We start from the raw sequence: 18,752 nt of genomic DNA on the forward strand, positions 1-18,752 counted from the left end.
TCTCTTTTCAGATAGATAATTCTAAAATATCATGTATTTGTGCTTAACTGTTGTTCTGAAAAGATGACTTTTTGCAAACCAAATAGTGCTCTGAACTAATGAAGCAGTATGCAGTGTGTATGGGATACTGTTCTTAGGTCAAAATGGAAAAAAACCTGACTTCTGGATTTTGACATCTTTTACTCACATTGGACCAATGTGGATTAAGGTCCAGTGTGAGTACTGATACTACATGATCAAAAAACCCAAGGTTATTGAGTCCCATAGGAGCAAGAATGAAGAGTCTAGTAAGACCAAGAGTGATGTAATGTTGTACAGAAATATTAAACCATTTAAGAAAGAGCCTGACTCGCATTGTACAACTTCATTTTTGCTTTAGCAATTACTCTTTGTAATTAGATTTTGTCTTAGTGATTACTATGTCTCAAGGTATGATTTTCCCTCCTTGCCATCTAGAATGATTTGAACTCTGCACCAAATTTTGTTAGCTACAACTTAAGCGCAGATAAGAACTGCCAAGCAGAGTCAAACTCCAGAAGTTATCAAGGAGTTCTCTCTATGACAATGGATAGGAATATATAGATTTTTTTTCCTGCATATTTACTTCCAATTTTTGTTTGTCAGAGGTTTAGGGACTTCCTTAGCCAAGAATGCGTGCTGGATCATACTGTCTAATAGGCCATTTCTGTAGTAATTTTAGAGACTTTTTTGGAAATCATTTTTATTGTTTCCTTCTGCCACATCCTGTGACAAGACGTTTCACTGTATGCTGCATGTGGAAAAAATGCGTGATTTGTTCTTCAGCAAGCTCCCTGCTGATTTCACTGGGTGGCCCCTTACTACGGGAAAGGGGGGGTGGCAGGAAATTGCGTTCCTTCTGCATCGATGTGACCTGGGTGAGCAGCGTTGCCGTTCCTGCCTCTTAGACGGCCGAGAGCTGCGGACGCCACATGGAGTTGCTCAAGTGTCCATGTGTGCATGTGACACACGGGTCGGGGTCTCAGCTTCTTGCAGAAAAGGGAAGTCGTTGGTTCGCCCAGTGCATAAATCTGGTGGCGCGGGGTTGGGGGGGAGGACATCATAGCGTCACCAGCGGATCCACGGCATGCATCCACAAAGATTTGACAGGACACCAGATTCATCCTATGGCAAAACATACACAGTTTCCATTTTCTGTTAATATTTTCAGCTTTCCAGCTATACAGTTTTCCAAGTCCAGTGTTGTTGGCAGTGCACCAGTGGCCACTGTGTTCCGCATTTAAAACATTAGCGTTTTTTATTTTTAATAACTGATTTGCCAAAAGAAGTGTTTGAAAACTCTGATCTTATAACTGCGGAGATACTCCATATGCTCTCTCCTTTCCTGCATTTTATTTAAAGCTGTTAGTCCAGTGGATACTCATTGTGTCTATTTATTTTACTGCTCTCCACAGTAGGGGAGTATCAATTTCTCCATTATCCACATTAATTTTTTTCTTTCGTTCCAGTAGGATTATCAAAGATTTGCTGTAATCTTTTAAAAACCACCTGGACTGTCGTCGTATTTTTATCCAACAATATCACTTAATGCTTTTTTTTCCATACTGCTGGTAGGTCTCTTATGTAGCGTCAAGGGTGTTTGTTCAAGTAAAGAACAGCAATGCATAAACAGTCATATTTTTCAGGCACTTAAATATGGTGCTTGAAGGGATCATGGGAATATCAAGGTAGATATAGGTAGCTTTTGTGAATCTTCTTGTATTGCTACAATTTATGTAATGTCTGTTAGCGTCTTCCCAGAATCAGAACTACAGATTTTTCAGCGTGGAACGAGCAATTTAACTGAACATCATTCAGGGAACTCGTATGCGGTAGAGAAGTCCTCTTTTTAACAGTAGTCATGTCTTTCATCTGTTTTAAGCCTAATACTTCAGCTGACCCTGAGAAACAGTAACATGCCTGAAAAAAAGAATAGGGTCAAAGTTAGCACCTTTCGGGCAACCTTCATGGCGAGCCGGTGGACTTTATAAGCCGAGCCACCAAGTGCAATGTCTTGGTGCCCTGCTGGGATGGTGGTGTGCGGCTTGTGCGGGCTGCGGCTCTCGGGTTTCTTTTTTTTTGTGTGTGTGTGTAAGTGGCAGGTGGCTAGAATGATGTGACCCTCTTTTAACAAAAGTCTCTAAATGTTGTTAATGGATCTGTGTATGAAAACGGGTGTAATTTAAACAAGTGGAGTCACTGAGAAGTAGCTTTGCAGAACATTCTCATGAAAATAAACTGTGAAAGCAGATACTGTCTTTAACCATAGAAATCAAACCATAATATTTAGCTATATTCAGTAATGCAGTAGGGAAAGTAGTATTTTTTCCCCCAAAGAATAACCTCAGAATGGAGGGGCTATGCTTAGGTTTTAGTATCTGTTTATTTTCCAGGAGGTAATTTAAACAGGAAGTACATGTTTTAATCCTAACTTTTTAAATCACGATCATTTTAAGTAGAGAAAAATGATATTATTTCAGGCTTTTTTGTGTTGATGTTGAAAGAAGGAAGGACAATTTGAAAAACTGCCCTGTAGTGCTTTGTCCTAGACCTTATTAATCAAATATCTGGCACATTGCAAAAGAAGTCCAGATGTGCGGTATTCAGTGAGAGCCTGCTGAAGGCAGTATGCTAAAAGGGTACAGTTTTGTATACCTGCCATAAAGAAATAAGATCCTTGAGGAGAATTATACTAATGCTGCATCAGTCTCCTCAAGGAGTTGTTTGCAAAAACAGTTTGCTCGTAACAGAAAAGCTTTTGGAAACTTATCTGTAATTTTTCGTATTCCAGAGATAGAATTTTATGATAACTAATTTATTAGCTGTAGTCTCAAAATTTCCACTTTTCCTACCAAGGTTAGTATGCCAGTACCATAAAGCACTCTCAGGTACTGAGAATATGGAGGATATTAAATTGAGTAACAGAAAATAAAAAACTTAATAGGCTAATAAATATCCGATTTGGGAATAAAACAGTTTTTACTTTGTTTTGTTCCAGAAGAAGTCTTTATGCTTGGTTTCTTCTACTGTTCAAGAACATAAAGTTAAGCATAGGGGGAGATACAAATAATTTATAATGGTGGCTAGAAAAAGTGGAAAAAATATTTTGAGAAATGTAGCATGTGCCTTAAGTAAAAAGGCTTCCACCTAGTTGATTTGAAAACATAGGGCTTCAGGCATCTTAATGGATTTATTGTAAAACAGCATGGAAAAAAAAACCCCAGCTGTTTAATATCATCCAAAAACATAGATGCTTTATGATTAATGAAAGGTACAGAAAGATTTTCCAGGGACTGTGAAACCACGTTCCTTTTACAGTCAAATGCACTATATCTGCCAGATACTATCAAAGAAAGGACGATTTATTTAAATTGCTCAAACTGGGATAAAATGGAATGTTTCTACTGAATTGCATCTGTGTCACTGTTGAGGCTCGTAATCATAACGGAGACAAGTTTGTGCTTTGGGGTATTCTGCATTCCCGGTGGCGGCGGCGGAGTGAGGAGCTGCCGGGGGGGAGGGGGGGCTGCGACAGGGGACGTAGGTGGGTGCTCGGGCGAGCTGTGGCCCCAGGGTTGGACTTTAAATTTCCTGTGATGATGCGGGTTAAGGCTAAAATAATTCATAATTTTACGAGTTGTTACAAGTGTAAAGGAAGACCCCCCCCTGCCCCCCCATTTAAGGGAAAATTTCAGAGAGAAGAGGAAGGTATTGAAAGGAAATAAAGTTAATTGAGAAAGTCAGACTGGTGTTACTGGAAAAGCTAAGGCAGTAGTCAGGCTTGCAATAAACATAATCTTTTAAAGGATGGAAAAGTGGTGAATCAGTCTTACATGCAACTTGGTGTGGAAGAAGAAGGGGAACAAATTAACTGGTTTGGGTGGGAGAATATGGTCTAACTTGTGCGTAAGGACAGAAATCATTAAAATGCAGTAGATATTGATTTTTAGCTCTTCTGGTTACAAATGCAATGCTGTGTTTTATTGGCATTATAACTGCATATGTGATAAACATGAACCTTTTCAGCTTTCTGAAAAGAGGGAGAGACTCTCCTCCCCTTTTTATGTCACACGAACAAAATGTTGCTTGATAGTTTTGCAAGGGACATCCCCAGCGGCAGTTTTTTTTCCTGGGCCAGTGAATCATGAATTATTCCATACCATTTATTCTGTTACTCCCAGTGGGTGGCAGTTTTCCCATTTGTAGTAGCTCCAAACATTGTGTTTCCCTTAATGGCAGAAAAATTGCATGATGGTTCTGTTTCACATTAAGTTTTGATTAAAGGCAGGCATTTGCGATAATTTTAGTTACAATATACACTTCACAAAAATTACATTTTTATTTTACAAATGGAGTAGTACTAATTGTTTCAGCTCAGGCTTTAAAATAAGAATACATCTTTTGATAATTATAGTAAGGTTTCTTTGATGGCTTAGTCGGTGTTATGTCACCCTATTAAACATAACTTCCTGTGAAAAGTGTTTTATTAGCCATGGTGGAAAAAAAAAATGCTCAGATTCTGAAGGCTTGTGCTGCATGTGAAACCTCTGTTTGGGAACAAAGTTTCTAACGTATTTCCAGAACTTGGTTTGGCTTTTAACCTAGAAGTTAGGGGAGAAATGCAGGATAGCTGAACTACATTTTAGCCTTCTCCATTGGGAAAGTGTAAGCAATTCTAATTGGCATGACCAGCTGTTATACCATATATAAGGAAGTAATAGATTGGGAATAGATAATGAGAAGAACATTTAATTTTTAGGCATGCTGGACTTGATCCTACAGAAATTAGTCCCTACAATTACTGAACCATGGAATCTCTGCAGGAAAGTAACTCTCATAGGGAAAAAAACTTCTTTTTAATGACCAAATTAGCCACTTCTTCTGTGCCAAGTGACATGTGGTAAATAACTGTGGAAATCTCCAACTCATTTACTCTGGGAATCACTCAGATTAATGTAAGCAATAGATTCATTCTTAGCTGAGCGAATGCCAGTGAGCTGTACAAGAATTTTAAGGATCTGGACCTGCTCCCACGGAAATAGGAGCCTAAAATTCCGTGCACTTCAGTTGTGCAGAATCAATCAATCAAAAAATGGCTTAGTTTTATTATTCTTTGAATTTTATCCTTCTTTACCATTGATACAGAGATAAAGTTAAATGTGCTGTATCAGTGATTCCTTTCAGGCAAGGAAGTTTAACATAGCTCAGCAAGACATTGTATTTTTTTCTCTTTGGCATGCTTACATGATCATAAATCATTCTGTGTGTTGTATGTGTGGAGTGGTCCTCTCTCTGCCCTAAGGACCACACAGAAATGTAACCATGGGAAGCTTGGGTACATCTCTTCACAGTAAAAAAAGGTTGATGCCCACTGGGAGATTTTTGTCAGCATATATGAAATTCACAGTTTTGTATTATAACTACAGAAATTTATGTTTTAGTCTAATATTTTACAGGTATAGAAATTAGGTGTTAAATAATTATACTGATAACTCAACAAGTCTGGAATATCCTAAATGTGGTAGTAAATATGCCCCATTTTTTATCTTTGCGTTTGTGCAAAAGACCTAAGAAGAGTTTGGACAAAAGAGCAGAAGTTTAGTGAGAAGACTTTTTATTCAAAGTGAGTGAAAGTCCTAGAACGAGGCCTTTTTTCCAGTTGATTTTATTGCATCCCCTGACCTCATCTTTCAGTGGAGAATTGGAATTTCGACGACTTGTGAAATCCACGGGATACGGTTGCTGAGTCATGTACCATGGACCACCACACAGTTTCTTTTCGATAGAGTTGTTAGGATCTGGAGGGCAGGTGTAAACTGCAAAATAACTGTGCTGCCTTTTCCTAGCCAGTGTTGCACAAATGTAATTTGTATAGAAAAAACTGTCATGTTATTCCTACCATCTGGCACGTCCATGTTGATTGATAGAATGTCTTTTTTTGGGTGATGTCTAGAACAAACCTCTTATTTTCAGTGCAGCATATTTAAATATTAGAGTAAAATGTAAAGTCAGTACGCCAAATTCTACAATGGTACTGTAGATTAAAGATGGTACAAGTAAGAACAGTGTCCAACAAATAGATTTAGCTGAGAGGAAAAATAGATTAACTAGTTTAGACTACTACTTTAAGTGTACGTAGAGTTTTGTTTCAAAGGCTGAATTATATTCATTTAAATTACCACTACAAGCAAATACTGTGAGATATACTGCAGAGTTAAATGAGTTTAACACTAAGTAAATGATAGGTATCTCCAAGGATTTATGAAGGTGGAAGCTAGCACACATCACATATAATAATAGCCATCTCTTGTGTTTGTATTTTAGATGGGAAGGTAGGATTTGTTGTCCTTGGTCAAGAGCTCTGGAGTCCTCTTGACCAGGACTTTTGCTGGTGCTCTAAGATGCTCCTGTCTATAGGAAATGCTATGTTTTGTAGCATGAAGTGAAGATTTGCAGTCATTGCAGGAAGCTAGCTACAAGTAATGATATTGCAAAATATTTTTTTTGCATGAAATGACAGTATTCATTAGCGCACAGACTGTGTAGACATATTATGATAGCTCTAAAAAGCAGCTTGCTTATTTAAGATGTGATGATGCCAAACTTGGCCTGTAGTTTCTGCAATGGGAAATCTTACGGATAACGAGAAGCCATCTCTTCCCCTGTGTCGGTCAGGATGCTCAGCACAGTGCTGCCGCCCGCGGTGGATGTCCAGGGTGCTGTGAGCTGCCCGCCTGTGGGCTCGGAGCCCTGGTGGGAAAGCACTGGGCCATGCTGCGTATCACGGTTTTGCTGTATTCCTGGGCGAAATGGTTTGCATGTTTGTACCTGAAACCTTTTTCTTATATTTATTTATTTTAATTTTCTATTTCCTGCCCATTTTTGAATCTTAATCGCAAATGTTAATTTTATAAGGACATGGGGTTCTATATTTTATTTTCTGGAGAAGTTATTCAATATATTTAAAAGTTTTTTTTTCCCTCCCCCTCAGGGAATTCCTGGAATCCCTGGAAGTCAAGGAGCAAAAGGACAAAAGGTATTGATAATAGTTCAAAACACAATTACAACCTGCGTGTGTATGTACTGCTTCGACTGTGGGCTCTGTTTGTCCTGAAAGGAGAGTTTCATAATGGCGATGTTTGAAGATCTCGCATTTAGTCTTACATCTGTGATTCCAGGAGTGCATGATTAAAAAAAAAAAAAACAACAGTCTTCTAAAACTCTCAGAGATGATCCTAGTTAGAAAAATCTGCGTAACTAAATGATATTTTAACAAACTGTATATACATTAATTATACAATATTCTATTTATGTGAAAAATTACAGGGTGAAATTGGCCCACCAGGGCAACCAGGAGCAAAAGGATCTCCAGGGGAAACTGTAAGTAGTATTGGTATTATTATGATCAGGAACTAAAACTAATTTTATGTCATTGTATTCAGGATACAGAACTAATAGTACTTGTCAGTGGGAAAAATAAGATAGCATTTCTTGATTCAAAGCTCACTGATATGCGCAAATGTTCTGATATATGACAACAATGGGAAAAAGGTACTTGTTATTTTCTCACTTTGTCTTGAGACTTACTGTACATCATGCGTGTAACAGGATTGTGCACACTCAGTCCAAACTGAATGTGGAACTTCATTTTCTCAGGAAGCCGAGAGGGTGTTACAGTGAAAATATTCAGTTGGAAAATTTCAGTATTTCTGTGGTGTTACTACTGGATAAATATGACGACATGGGAAACTATAAGATATAATGTATTTAGATTGGAAAATGCATTGGAGGTAGAATCCAACTGTATCTGTGTTTTTCATTTTGGTAATGATGGTGATCAGTTTTCTAATGGCTAAACCAAAAAGAAATATCAGATTCCTATAAATACTTTAATAATTTTTTTTGATAAATAAGTCTAACATCTAAACAGATAAACTAAAACATTAACAGGTAACTAACATATAAACACATAAAAATATAAAGCATTTTGCAAAAAATAATCTTGGAGCAATAGTCATTCATTCTGAAATGGTAGGATAAATCAAAGGAAGCAGTAAAAGCAATGAACTGGTCTAAGTAGAGAGACTTACATAGCAGCAAGGGTAAAATACTCTGGACAGAGCTCCAGGAAAACCCTTAGGAATGAGCATATACAAAGGAAGAGACTGAGCAGCCGAAAAGCGGATGTCAGCTTTGTAGGTACAAATGGCACTGACCTTTTTATCTCTGAACAGGGAAGCTATGTTTAGAAGTCACTATATTTCTTCTACCAATAGCAGATGACAATGTTACCTGACTGAGCTAACACCCTACATTTGTCTATGGCATTTCTTAATCATCAGGATGCCTATTGTCATACTGCTAAGGCCATCTTGCTGTCAATATCTACCCTTTGCAGGACAGGAATAATCTCAGTCCAGAGTCCTTTTGTTTCTGCTCTCAGTGCTTCCAGTGGTGTTTAAAAAGCTTCTTCCCATAGCTCATCTGTCATTTTGGTAGGTAGGAGAAACCCTGACAAAACGGGATGCCAGGGATCTCACTGTGGGCCTTCAGATCCTCTGGCTTTCTTGCTGAATCACTCTAAAGTCCTAGTTAATGTTACCATCTTCTAGAGTTCATGAGGGCAGAGCTGAACTCAGAATTATTTGGGTTTGTATCCTGCTGCATCATTTGCCATCCTAGAGAGAGAGTTTTTACTCTGATGGAGGTCAGCAACACGTACGTCTGACCATCTCAGTGTGTGCAGGCTCATATAATTATGTGTGGCCTCATGTCAGACTATTTATGGACTGTCTGATTAGGGATCTACACTATTGCTTTCCCAAATGAGCCATCTGAGTATGAAGACAACTATTAGCCTAAGGGTCATTTATATACTACAATGCTGAAGGTTTCTCAGAATGTATATACACATATGCCACTTCGTTATTCTCTCCATCCAGATGATTAGTGGTGCATGCTTCCCTCCTAAAATGGAAAATCTACCAAGGGTAGCTGAAATATTTTACTTTAGAGGAAAAAAATACACATTGACATATTCAGAGCTTGAGGGGAGTGAGAGGGGGCTGTTCGATCTTCCTGTGTCAAGTCAAGGACTCATTGTAAGCTAATGGGGACTGAAAATATGATGCTTTCCATCCCCAAACAAAATATTTTTTTTTCCATGTTGGGAAGCTATTGATCTTTACTACTGTTTTATAAGAAATCTGAGTCATTAATGAGTCTTCAACAGGCTGTCAGACAATTTTACTCACTTCCAAATGTTGAATTAAGAGTGAGAAATTTGCTCATGGTGTCTTTTTTATAAGTGGGGTTTTCCACAGTTTTGCATCTTTTCCTTTCAATTGGAAGAATAATCAGAGTTCTTTTACAGAGTTCTGCAATTTTAGAGTAGATGTTGCAGAGGGAGATAATGTTATATGCCTTTTTCATGTTGCCATTGTTATCCAAGGAACATCAAAAGACAAAGTCAGATGCAGCTTACCAGCTCTTGCCTGTACATAGCCAGTGAACACAGTTTTAGTTTCTGGATTTTCTGAGTTTGGTGATAAGGAGCCCAGTGCCCTTCTCACACTCAGCAGACTGACAATGAAAGTTTCAGGGAAATTCCTATTCCAGCTTTGAAACACTTGGGTGCTGGATGATTCTTACTTCTAAAACTGAGAGCAGTATATGGCTACTTGGCTAAATGGAGTATGTTCTTGTCCTGAGGCTTATCTAAATCTGAGTCTCCTCTATACTGGCTATTTTTGATTATATTGTTGAAGGTTTGATTATGTCCATCAGTTCAGTTAAAGTCCTTTTAATGTATGTCTTCCCATTGCCCTCTTCCTGAGACCGTATCTATATTTTTTTCTTTCTCAGATTTTGTAAGGCTTTACTGTTTCATGTAGGACTAGCTAGTTGATTATCTGGTGAGAGGATCTTTGATACCTTAGCATGTTACATCTATTGCAAGAAGACTTCATGTTCCTCGCTGATGGTTTCTTCTCTGTTCATTTTGCTATGAAAGTTGTCTCTACTTCCACTCAGAAGGTAGATAAGCTTGAGATCTTCAAGGTTGAATGACATTACGTATTTATTTTTGAGAGAGAATATGTTTTCAGACCTATCCCAAGCTTCTATTTAAGTTTGTACATGAATTCCACTTGAACTTAAACTTCATTTGTAACCAGTCAGGTTGATCAGACTGCCAAAGGGGAAGAATCATCATACACCCTGTGCATCAAAACTTGCTGTGTGTCTGTCCAGCAATGAAAATCTATTCCATCAAAACTAAACCTCGTATTTTACCATTTTTGAGGTTGCCTTTTCATATACATTTTGCATTTGTTAGAAGGATACTGAGATCATTTTTCTGTAAAGGACTTTCAAGTCCTCTAGGAGGCTTTGTTTGTGTTGAGTATTGCTTGCAATCTTGTGGCATCCAGAAGGCTATGTGGACTATCACTGGAGAAGCTGAAGAGGTTGTTAAGCAGTAGATAGACTTTTCCAAATTGTGAGGTCCACAGATCTTCTCTACATTCCTATTTCTTTTCTTCTCCATGTTTCTCTTTGTTTTACTGATTTTCATTCAGAAGATTCAGAAGAACTCAGAGTGTGATTTGTGCTTTGTCCTGTATCTCTGTGGATAACTAAAGAAGGAGCCCTGAACTCGTTCTATGAATAAAGCCAGGTTAAAAAAGCCTGTTTCCATGTAACACAGGTTATATGCAGGCATATGAATGTCTATAATTGTCTTTAAGAGCTCATTTCTTTTCTCATGCTTGCAGTTCCTTAATAAAATACATGATTGATTAAAACGAATGCGGTCCTGGATGGAAAGTTGAAACCACTTTCGTGTTTTACCAGTTTTGGGCTACTCTATCACCCAATACATTTCAAATATTCTTCACAACATTCAGCTATCCTGAATCCACCTAGCAGCTCTTCCTTTCCCAACCCATAGACATGAGCACTGCATGACAGCTGTCAAAAGCCGGTTTATATAAAGCAAGTACGCTTGTGATCTTAAAGGGCTTTTCCCACTGTCTGTAGACTTTCTGTGAAAAGAATAGATTTCCTCAAGAACCAATTATTGCAATTGTCTAGATCACTCTTGGAAGAAACATTACCTGATAGAGGAACAATTCATGACAAAGCATGACATTTCTCTCTACCTTTCCACTGAGTCTTCAGCATAAGCATTCTCTGCTCCTTGTTAACAGATGCACATTTGATCTCTCAACTGTGCCTCTAATCATTTTTGTTGCCTATCAATGGAAATTTTTTCTCCATTTCTTTCTGAGCAAAGCTGAACAAAATGCTCAAGGTGAGGCTGCAAATATAATATATTTATATATAGATGGTAATTTTTCTATTATATATATGTATTATATAAATTGTGAGATTCCAAAGAGTATCTATTTATTCACTAATTCACTTACTATTCAACTTCATATTTTATTTAGATAAATAACGTCTGCTTCTATAATACACTTGAAATAATTTATTTTGTTTCCTACCAGCTCATTTTAATGCGTCTTTTGTCACCTGATAAAATAAGTAGGAAATTGATGCATGGAACGTATGAACTTTTTATGGCATTAGGGAATTCAAAACAGAAAAGATAATGAGATTTTCCTTATATTAGTCACATTTACTATGTCGGTTCCAGAAAAAAACAGATGGAAAGCTTGTAGATGCTCTATTAATACTTTGGAGAAATTCTTCAGTAACACGTTCCTCTTCAGTAATGTTATGTTGCCAACTTCAGTAACTTGTTAATTTATCTGATGCATAAAGAGTAACAGCCCTGGAAAATGGGGAGGTAACACTGTGTTTTACATCCTTGAATTTTTATTTATTTTTCTTCAGAATATACTTTTAATTTTGTATGCCATAGTTTTCAAATTATATTCTCAAGCTTTTCTATATTGCACAAAAGAGTTTTCTTTCTGCAGCATGCTGATTCCATATCACCATCTTACTGTAATTTTTAAATGAAATGCGTAAATATGGCCTAGTCATTAAAGTGAAGAAAGGAAGTCAGGACAACTGGGTTTTATTTCTCCCTTTCCTGCAGATGTATGTTTATTCTTTAATTATATTAAGCCTGTTTTCTGATTTGCCTTCTCCAGTGTGCATTTGTAGGTCAGTGAGGGCAGATGTATCCAATCTGATTTTTTTGAAAAAGAAGTATATATACATACAGTTTTTACCCATTGTACAAGTAAAATATATAAATATTTAAATGAGCATAGAATATTTGTGATGAGTGTTTAACCACATCTTAATCCCGGGACTGATGCAGGCACAAAGTAGGAGTATGGAGTCTAGCGTGGCGTCGCCGGTGGATAAGCTCTCAAGAGCGTGTTACATGACTTGAAACACAGGGACACACTGAGCTAGTAATGTGAAAGAAGCTAGAAATCCTGCAGTTCCATTTCTCATCTTTTCCACTCTGTCTTTCCCCAAACTTGAGCTTGCTTTTCCCTACTGGGAAAAATGCACATGAGCACAAAAGAGGAATCTGAAGAGAAGAGAGTAGTAATTTCAAAAGGATTTTCACAGAAGGAAGATCACTCAGAAAAGCTATATTTTAAAAGTGAGGAGGTTAATACGTAATATGAAGGTTGATTAAATAGTTGGTTGATAGCCAAGCTGAGTTAAGCCTCCCCAGTGAAGTGAAAATTAATAAAAGCTTATTTTGTTATATAAATAAAAAGAGAAAAAGTGCAAAAGCAGGGTTGATATGCATGCAAGTAAATTAAGATAGGTCTTAAAGGCAATTGACACTAGGCTTGAAAACCAAATGGATATTTTCTTAGGTTTTCTGTAGCAAAGGTTCTGCTGAGCATAAGCTGCAAGCAAATGACTAATGGGACAATACTGTCTCTTAAACTATAAGTGGAAGTATAACTTGGATAACTCACTCTAGATGGAGGGAAATGGATAATTCCTACTCCAAAATTATGAAAGAAATGGAATAGAGTATAGTAAACCTTTGGTTTACAAAAGAATAAATTATACTAGGGTAATTGCTTCATATTTGATAAGATGGCTGATTTTTGAGATAGGTGAGAACAAGTAGACTTAATCTTCTTGAAGTTCAGAAGAGTGTTTGAAATGATGCTGCATATAAAATTATTAGCTGTAATAGAGAAATTGAGTTTTAATGGGAGAGTTTGCATTTGTAACTGGCTGAATGGGAAAAGTCTGGCCTTCAGGACAATTAGCAGGAAATTTACTTGAGATTTAGTCTTGCGGTTGATAGCTTTTATTCTGTGGACTCACAGCCCTGCGTCTGTGGCCCAAAGAGTGAGTTGCTACGTTTATTGACAAAAGGTAAAAGTGTTGGCGTCCAGTAATTTCTTGCAACAAAGCAAGAAGTAAGACTGAGTTGCCTCACAGGTAAAATACTAGAAAATTGATGAAATGCTTATTAAAACCTGGTACAATGAATTACTTCATATTCCAAATATTTTGATTTTTTTTTTGTTTTGTTTTTGCAAAAACAAAGCCATCCTTCCGGTGTTAGCAAAAGCATTGATTATTTTTTTGGCAAAAATGAGTTATAGTCTTTGTAACAAATTACTGTAAACTTACTTATTTTTGATCGCACATAACTTTTGAAGAAGATCTGGAATAATGTCATTGACATTATATTCTAAATAGTTCCTAACATTTAGTACTAAATGGAGGGTGGGTTTTATATATATATATATATATGAAAGCAGAGATTAGTTTAATTAATGAAAATAACAGCGGTTCTCGGAAATGCTAACAATTAGAAGCACTGATAAAACTTAATCTCTAACAAATTAGATTTCATGGCCTTGTTTAAATGTTTGACTTTCTGTATGCTTGTATTTTAGGCTGTATCTTATTATGTAAACTCTAATAGTAGATCATATTTCAGAGTATATATGTGTGTCCAAATAAAACAATAATATTACATTGTTTTTGTTGACAAATGGAGTTTTAGAGTCAAAAGAAGTGAGATGAAGTGGGGAGGGAGACCTATATTAACAACAGATGTGGAAAATAATAAAATTGGGAATTCCTTCTTGGAAAGTATTGCTTAAAAATAAGATTTCTTTTCAAAAGTGTACTTGAGAATAACTTTAAACAGAAGAAAGGAGAAACCCAGGCTTTTGATGATTTAATATCCTGTAGTTCTTAGCTTTTATATGGACCAAAGATGGCTAAATGTGCCTTGTCAACACATGCCCATCAGAGGAGTCCAAGGGACTGTGCACGGCAATGCTCTGCCTGTGCACGTGTGCTAAAGCATCGTGATCTGAAACGGCAGAGGCTGGTGGGTCCGTGAGTGGGTGTTTGAATCCTGAAGGCTCTGCAGAAGAGCTGAAGACCTGCCCCCAAAGCTCACTGCTGCCTCTAAATCTCTACAGAATTTGGAGATGGAGTGAAGGCATCACAACCTTGAGGGACACGTTGTCAGAAAGAAGCAAGCGAGTCCTGAAATAGCAGTTATACTTCCATTGATTTAGGGAACCCTAAATGGAACTAAGAAACTCTTTCTTGTGTCACTTTCAGTTATACCTAAGGACCTACTAAATATTGGGATTTTTTCCATTGCGTAGTAACACTTCCTTTTGCCATAGAAGGCCAAACTAATGTACTGTGTGAGACTGTATTTCCTATCCATTTACTTCATTATAGAAATATATATCATAAATAATATTTTTACACTATACTAAAACCATTATTCTTCTAGCTTGTTTTAGAAATGTCTCATCTTTTTCAAAAATAAATAGGGTTTGATGGGACCAGAAGGCTCATTTGGTCTGCCTGGAGCTCCTGGACCTAAGGTGAGCATGGGGGTTAAATTTAGCTCAGTTGGTTAGAGCATGGTGCTGATAATGCCAAGATTGTGGGTTTGATCCCCGTATAGGCCACTTGTTTGACGATTGGACGAGGTGATCTCCAGAGGTCCCTTCCAACCTTACCAAGTCTATAATTTGTGCTGCTTTGATTGTGCCTTTGATAAATGATTGCTTTATCAATGACAGGACCCTGAGTTTTGCAGCTAATTATTCAGTATATTGAATATTGAAAAGTAACTATGTGGTTTTCTGTATTACCTTATACGATAGTTCAGTATCTGTGCTCAAGAGAGCTTAATATAGTTTAGCGAATGGTGCTATCTGAGGTTTGGCACTCCTCCAGAAATGACTGTGAGATTTTGTTTGAGCTGCACAGTCCTGGAAAATGTTCTCCCATGTTAGGAGCCACATAGTTCTCAGTATACATCAGAGCTTTCAGCCAGTGTTACATTTATTTAGATTTTAATTGTGTTAAATAAAGTTACGTGCTGCTTTTTCCATTCGTGGAGCCAAATGTATTTCAGATGTAATGTAATTGATTGCAATGCAGCTACAGCAAGAATTAATTTGACCCATGCTCTCAGCATCTAAAATAGATATTATAAATCCTTATCTGTTAGTGTAACTTTAATTTAATCTGAGATGAGTTTTTGCTAGTAAGCACTGAATTTTATGTCTTGGAGAATATTTATGAATATAAATCCTATTTCCCAAACTTTGTATCTACCCCTAGCTCCATTTCCACATACATTATTTTATATCCAAAAGTACCGACTTATTTAAAATTGCATGCTGAAGGTAACATTTTTTAAAGGGGACAACATTTTGCCATTGTTGAGAAGACTGAACACCTATGAAAAAAAGATAGTTTATTTTGTTTGAGAAAAGGCTCTCATTTGGATGAAGGAGATGTATTTATCTCTCATTCAGAGTATAAACTGTGTTCCCAAAGGAATATCACATTCTTACAGAAAAGTATTAAAAAGTAATCCATAATTCTTAGATTTTAATGAAAACCTCATGCTAAACACATGGCAAGTTCTATTGACTTCAATAAAAAGCAAAATATAAACATATATTTGGCTCAGACAAGTCCAAGGATTTTGAGAGTTTTATTAAATAAGATGATGGAAATATGAAGTTAATATATATAAATATGGTGTGACTGGGCAAGGAAAATGGGAAGGGACAGGTGAGCAGAGGCAGGCAGATCTATTTTTTCCCCAGATGCCTTTCCTGATAGAGGGCTGAAACTTCAGGTCTCCAGAACGAGGACAGAATTTAGCCTTCTGGTCACTTATCATGACTATTTTTAAGGGTGGATTTCCCAGCAGTGTCTGTTTATGTTTGCTATTCATACCACATGTGACAAAACATACTGATGCATCAGCTACACTCTTGTGTTGTTTTATAGGGTGATAAAGGTGAACCTGGAATACAGGGAAAACCAGGATCCTCAGGAACCAAGGTAAATATGAATGTGCACGTACCCTAGTTAAAAGAGAGATGGATTTACTCTCTCATGATTTACTTCTTAGTTACAATGCATATATACTTGAATACAAAGGTGAAGAATTAGGAATGCCTTTTGTGGTATTAATCAGGTTGTGGGTATTCAGTATCCCTTCCCAAGTTCACTAGACATTTTAATCATCCTAATTTATAGAATTTCAGAATATGATAGCCAAAATGTATCAAGTGATCCTGAATAACATGCAGTGTGTGTTCTTACACACATCATTGATATTTACGGAGCTATTGTATCACTCAGGGAGAGCTAGGAGGATCAGGTGCTCCAGGAGAACCAGGCTACCCAGGTATCCCTGGCGCACAAGGTATAAAGGTAAGCAGCTTTTTTTGCTAGTTTTACATTATTTACAGCTTTTACTGGAAATGCTTATCCTATAAGTGATCATTATTAAAGGAAAACCTTTATTTTTTAATACATAGCATTATTATTGGACAATAGCTGGTAAATTTTGGAAGGCTTGTTCTCTAGAAAACCAATTGCTTTTCGTAGAGAGGAGAGAATGCCAGAGGGGAGAAACATTAAAAATGAAATGTTACAAAGTAGGTATTAATGCACTTTTCATTATGAATTATAGTATGTAATGGTATGTTCTATGATTGGCTTTGCATGTATCTTCTTATAGCAGCTGCTATTTATATGAAGTCTATTCTGCAAAGTCTTTTGTGGAGATCCCCTAAGAACTGGAGCAGTTAACCGAAGGCAGCTGGGACAGAGTCATCTCGGTTAGCCTGAGCCACTACGAGTTAGATATCAGATCCTTCCTAGTATTCCAGGTTCTCTCCATATTTAGTTGAGGGAGTCTGGGCTCTTCAGGAGGTCATTCATTCACGTCTTTATTGTGTGCCTTTCTTAGGATGGGATGCATCTGGAAGCGCTTAACTGTCCCCTTTGGCTGTAGAAGAAGCCTAGGCAATTAGCTAAATTAAATGTTGAAATTTTAGATGCAAGTCAGGATATGTATTGCAGATTAACTGGAGTTATAACCCTTAAGTATGAAAACCTCTCAAAAAATATAGTTTAGGCATCTGACAATAAAAGCGAAGCCCTTCAGTTATAGATTATTTTAAAACATGAAACCAAACAAAATATTTTATATTCAAGTACAATACACTCAAATACAGTTGGCATAAATACCTTCCTATCTTGAGGGATTTTTGATCAGGAAAATATTTGCCATAGCCAAAAATCTCCTCTCTGTTACTGTTTAATATTTAACTAAATATTCTGTCTTAGAAAAGAAAACAAAAACCAAACCACACACATACACATTTGACTCTTACCAGAAAACTGACAAAACCAAACCTCTCTCCAGCTTCTTTTCTTCACGAAAGACAATTTTTGCGTGCTCCCCATGGATCCATCTTTTGTTTCATGAGTTGCTGTTTTTTAAGCCCAACATTTTAATTCATGTCTGTTAGCAGAGTCACACTGATTTAAGATGTCAAAGTTAGGTCAGGCATCACTTCCCATAACTTTAAGCTTCCTTCTCAGTAACAGAGATAGGCACCTTCGGGAAGTATCTGTTTTACACCTCTGGTGTTAATTGGAATAATTTTTTTTCAGGATCTGCCTGTTTTTCTCCATGGACAATTAGATGGTATCCAGACAACTAGATAAACCTGGATGACTGACTTTTAAGTACCATTTGCACGATTTCATTACAAGTCATCCTATCCCATTGCTAAGTGCACCAGTAAGATTTAATCAATAAAAATCTCTATCAAAGTCAAAAGGAGCAGGTGAAAATGAAACTTAGTCCTTGCACGGTTTTGATTAAATATAAATACAAATATTCTGGTTTAAAAAGATCTGCTGTTTTTTTTCCTTCACTGTGCTATGTATAAGCTACATATTTAATGGGCTTGTAGTAAATATTACAGAAATTATTTAAACTCTGTTCTCTGTTGGGTAAAGGCAAGCATTCTTATTGGGTTACATCCAAACTAAATTTGATCTATCAAAAATGCTCGCCCTTCTTCCCTGTGTCTTGTCCACTCCCTTACAGTCACTGGATGAACACCGACTGGATTTGCCACCTTACATTGTTGTATTTTTAACTTGGTATATGAGTACCACTGGTCCTCTGTGTAACAGATTTCCTTCTTATTATAATGCTCAGTACTTTCCTCAGTGTTTGTGTACATAGGGATAAAATAATCTGTTTTCATTCAACATAAATAAAGGCTATTAGATGCTTCCCTTGTATATGCTGAATTAAATTAGAGCAGAGACAACATGTCTGGGAGATGAATCATGTTACAGTAGAGACTTTTCTTCTGATATTTTACAGGGGGACAAAGGAAGCCAAGGTGACACTGGTATCCAGGTATATTAATTTTGTTTCTAGTTAAAATCATTGGCCAACACTATTAATA

The 18,752-nt window shown here is 36.9% G+C and overlaps 1 protein-coding gene across 1 annotated transcript in view; it reads left to right on the plus strand.

The window, feature by feature from the left end:
- COL21A1 (collagen type XXI alpha 1 chain) overlaps positions 1–18,752 on the plus strand; it is a 104,010-nt gene that overhangs the window by 74,294 nt on the left and 10,964 nt on the right. The window contains exons 18-23 of the mRNA XM_062572912.1: positions 7,010–7,054; positions 7,345–7,398; positions 14,778–14,831; positions 16,261–16,314; positions 16,618–16,689; positions 18,668–18,703. Of these exons, the coding sequence (XP_062428896.1) occupies positions 7,010–7,054; positions 7,345–7,398; positions 14,778–14,831; positions 16,261–16,314; positions 16,618–16,689; positions 18,668–18,703 (315 nt within the window). The remainder of the gene's footprint in view (positions 1–7,009; positions 7,055–7,344; positions 7,399–14,777; positions 14,832–16,260; positions 16,315–16,617; positions 16,690–18,667; positions 18,704–18,752) is intronic.

Source organism: Rhea pennata, chromosome 3 (assembly GCF_028389875.1).
Source record: "Rhea pennata isolate bPtePen1 chromosome 3, bPtePen1.pri, whole genome shotgun sequence".
In the NCBI taxonomy this organism is placed as follows: Eukaryota; Metazoa; Chordata; class Aves; order Rheiformes; family Rheidae; genus Rhea; species Rhea pennata.